Below are 4,378 nucleotides of genomic sequence, written 5' to 3'. Positions count from 1 at the left end.
AAAAACGAAAAGCCCAGCAAGCACGTTGAAACAGGTACACATGCAACACACATGAATCTTGACAAATAAATCATGTGGTAGACGAACTTAGAGTTCATGTAGATGTTAATTAGCAAATCTCAAAGCAAAAAACAAAAATCGTGGTGCTTGAATCCACTGGCTAGAAATGTAGATGTGAGGTACTATATTGCATCTACTCCCTTCGTTCGAAATTAGTTGTCTCGGATATGAATTTATCTAGAATTAAAATACATCTAGATACATTCATTTCTGTAACAAATTCCGAACGGAGGGAGTAGATGTGAAATAGCAATCCTGTTGGAATTAACCGAGACTTTGAGTAAATTTGAGCTAACTCCACTTATTGGGCGGCAAAAAATCCAGTCGACCTCAGTTCGTTACCCGTTAAGACGGTGAGCGGTAGCCATGCTCATCGCGGTGACCCCAACCTACTTCCAACCATAAGTATCGATCCCCGTCCAACGCATTCTTGCATAGAGCCAACCACGCCTAGGCTGCTCCTTCTCTCAGGTAGCGAGTCAGTGACGCACGCTCTCCGTGCCACACCACGACCGCACCGCTTAGCTACCCAAAAGACCGGCGTCCGTCCGGCAATGGAGTCGCGGGGGAAGCCCGGGTTCAGCGGCGCGGGCAGCCTGTCCGGCAGCCGGAGGAGCTACATGGGAGCGGCGGCGGCTGCGGCGCCCAGCAAGCCGGCGGTGGACGGGTGCGGCGTGGCGCTGCGCGTGTTCATCCTGGCGGCGACGCTGGTCGCCGCCGTGGTGATGGGCCTGGACCGGCAGACGGCCACCGTGCAGGTCACCATCGCCGACACGCTGCCGCCGCTGCAGGTCCCCGTCACGGCCAAGTGGTCCTACTCCTCCGCCTTCGTGTAAGCGCTCGCTCCCATACCTGATTCTTCCCTCTTCCTGGCCGCCAGCACTACATTTAGTCACACATTCACACCACACCATCGTTCTCCAGTGAACAGCTCTTCTAGATTTGTTTCTTCCCTGTGGGATTTCCTTCCGCTTCCTTTAATCTGTTGTTTGTTCGGCGGATATCGATCGGACGTTCATGATGCAAGTACGTCCGCAGCAGTAGTACGTACACATTTGTACCTATCTGGCACAAAGATACAAGATCGACGCCGCGTACGTTTGCGAAATGGGCCAGCCAAGAAGCACATGCAGGCAACCGATTAAATGTTGTCATTTTCATTAATTAGGAAAGTTTGCTGCACTGGAGTAGCATTACTGTAGTCCAGTCAAGGCCAACAAATGCATGCCATTTCGGCCGAAAGCAGCTCTATACCTAGCAGCGTTTGCCGTTCCAGACACAGCAAATTTCAGTTTCATCAGTTAGGCAAAAGCGCTTCTACACTACACACTTTCACCGTCTCCTCCTTGTTTCCGTAAGAATTTCACCGGGTGAGAGGGATCGACGGTCCGCAGGAGATGCAGTGTCGTGCGTGTCCGTCCAGCTGATTCCTACCGCTCACTGCTCGACCGAACCTTTAGTTTCCACGTGCAAACAAGACATTCTCTTTCTCCTACCTAGAAAGAACCTTTGCAGTGCACCGTAGACAAGGATGCCGCAACTAATTAATGGCTAACCTGAATGCTTCGCTCGAGGCCTAAGGGCCGAGAGCTTTTGTGCCCATCAAGAACGCGGTGCAAGTAATGCCCACGTCGATCTTTCTGGTGGTGGTCGGGAAGAAATTGTAAGATGATTTCCGCTTTGTCCACGTCGTCCAGAAACGCATGAATCTTCAGCGGGCCGCGTACGTGGCTGGCTGGCTGGCCCGACCGATCGGCCGATCCGCGCGGCATTATTGCGGAAAGAGATGGATGGATAATCGGATGGGTGCATGCATTAAGCCCCAGCTCATCCGTCACATCCACGGTGGGGCAGACGTGCTCGTCCTGATGGATGTGCTCCGGCCCGAAGCTAGCAGCCGCCAAGCGATTCGGCCTTTTACAAAAGGCGGAGATATGTGGGATACGGATAGAGATTTCCGAAAGGATTGTCGTGATCATGCTTGTCGAGATCGATTCTTTTCGGCCAGAGACGTGTCCGCTTGTTTCAGAGTTCATGGAAATGAAACAGCAGCAGTATACATATGTGGTGTTTTTTTTTGAGTGTGTCTAGGGCACATCTAGATGTGCTCTAGTTATTACGCATCTAAGTGAGTGAATCATGCATAAAAGAGGAAAAGAAAAAAGAAAAAGAAAATATCCACACTAATCTTAATGTAAGATCAATGACATAGGACTTAGATGTGCAATACTTATGACACATCTAGATGGGTTTCGGCAAAACTGTTTTTCTTTTGTCGATAAAAGGGTTGCTTCATAGGCTAGGTTGACGTTGCTTAATTAGTACTCATGGATTAATTCCGGGAAGTTCAACTTTCTCTGCTGCTGATTATTAGAGATGTTGTTCGTACACATTGTGTGCAACTAATTTGAGCAGAACAGACATAGCTATTAAGGACCACTACAAAGGAATTTAAGCACGAAAATGACGTAGATCCCTGATACAGTACGCACATTCAACATCATGAACAGCTAGACGTCCGGACCGGACAGCGCACGTTCAGTACGTGTCATCACCTGCACCGCTCTACGCCCAGGGTGTACGTCGTAGCGTTCCAACTGTATGCACGGCGCTAACACTTGGGCAGCGACATTCGATATATTCTCCTTAAACTTTGTAATAATATTGTTACTGTGTGATGAACCATTGATCCAATGTTAACTAACCAGCAAACATTATATGTGCAGGTACTTCGTGGTGGCGAACGTGATGGCCTGCATCTTCTCGGCGGTGGCGCTGGCGGCATGCCGCAGCCGGAGCGCGGTGGTGCCGCTGATGGTCGGCGACCTGGTGGTGCAGGCGCTGCTGTTCTCGGCGGTGGGAGCGGCCGCGGAGTTCGGCATCCTGGGCGAGCGCGGCAACTCCCACGTGCGCTGGGGCAAGGTGTGCCACGTCTACAGCAGCTTCTGCGAGCGCGCCATGGCGGCCGTCATCGTCTCCCTCATCGCCGCCTTCGCCAACCTCGTCCACCTCATGTTCGCCATCCTAGACGTCCACAAAAACTCCACCTACTACTAGTAACTTAGCTCAGCTGCTGCTGATCCATCATGAACGCATCGGAGATGTCCGATCGATATGCATGCAGATGGTATACCTGATTTCCGTGTGAACTAACGGTCTCGGTCTTAGGCGCGTTGGTTTGATTTAATGGCCGGAGTTGTCGTGCCCATCCATTTTGGCACTGTAATGTTAGCTATTGATACAAATGTATGGAGGATTTTACTTTGAAGTATGAACTAATATCTATTCCTATGTATGGGTCATCTTTGGAGCTGATCTGGCATGAACTAATACTAGCTGAATGCCCGTGTGTTGCCACGGAATAACAAAAAAATACATTGATCAAATAATTGATGCATTTCGAAATTGTATGTCAAATGACGGGGAGGAGAGAAAAATGATATACTCCCTCCATAATTAGTACAAAGTTGAGTCATCTATTTTGGAACGAAGGGAGTATTTCAGATTCTATATCAAACGTGATAGCATGTGGTATCCATCCATATAGCAGCACGATTCATTCTTCCGCTTCTTTTCTCCTCAACAGTATCGTGTCTCTTTTTTTGAGCATGACATAAAAACTCAGTGGTCTTTCGGTCAAGCATCTTTCTCATTGTCTCCCCCTCCCCCCGCCCCTCCATTATGTTCATCTGTCCTTGCTCTAGCATTGTCATCATTTGGGAAGTCAGTAGTCTATATACTTGCCATGGATTGGGCACTTCTCTATAAACTGGTCTTCATGTATCACTGGAAATGAACAACGATGTGCCAAAAAATAGTATACAGGCACCAACTCCCCTTGTATGTCCTCACCGTTGGGGTTGGGCCTATGGATAATCAAGGTAAAAAAAAAGCTTCAATAATGTGAAACAAGTTCATAGTTGATACTGACTCCATCAATTATGATGTTATTTTATAAATTACAAATGCTGCAACATCCTATGATGACATTTTGTTGAATCAAGGGAAGTTTTGCTTCTTGATATACATCAACAAGTATGTCCATGAGTGGCAGGTCCAAGTCCCTCTATTGGTTGAGCCTCTACCAAAAAAGTGAGATGAGTACGAGATAAAAAAGAGGTGCACCAATATCTCATTGGAAGACTCTGTCTAGACAGTGCACATTCTAAGCTCTCCGCAGTCATACTTGCAGACTATTCTTATAAAAAAATAGTAAGGATACAAAGATATGATAGAGCACTTCATCTACTAAATATAGTGTTGGCGAGTGACCTAATTCATTCAGAAGCTTAGATCAGTCGGTATGAGTGCAAATGAA

At 47.8% G+C, this 4,378-nt stretch overlaps 1 protein-coding gene across 1 annotated transcript; it reads left to right on the top strand.

Moving 5' to 3' along the window:
- Positions 1-479: 479 nt before the first annotated feature.
- Positions 480-3,351, top strand: LOC125523069 (CASP-like protein 1E1). Its single transcript, XM_048688117.2, has 2 exons — positions 480-892; positions 2,787-3,351. The coding sequence occupies exons 1-2, from the start codon at positions 615-617 to the stop codon at positions 3,115-3,117; spliced, it is 609 nt and encodes a 202-aa protein (XP_048544074.1). The 5' UTR covers positions 480-614; the 3' UTR covers positions 3,118-3,351.
- Positions 3,352-4,378: the final 1,027 nt, after the last annotated feature.

The sequence above is a fragment of the Triticum urartu genome, chromosome 7A (genome assembly GCF_056163025.1).
Source record: "Triticum urartu cultivar PI428250 chromosome 7A, HENAU_Tu73, whole genome shotgun sequence".
Lineage (NCBI taxonomy): Eukaryota > Viridiplantae > Streptophyta > Magnoliopsida > Poales > Poaceae > Triticum > Triticum urartu.
This window is presented reverse-complemented; position numbering and strand designations above follow the sequence as displayed.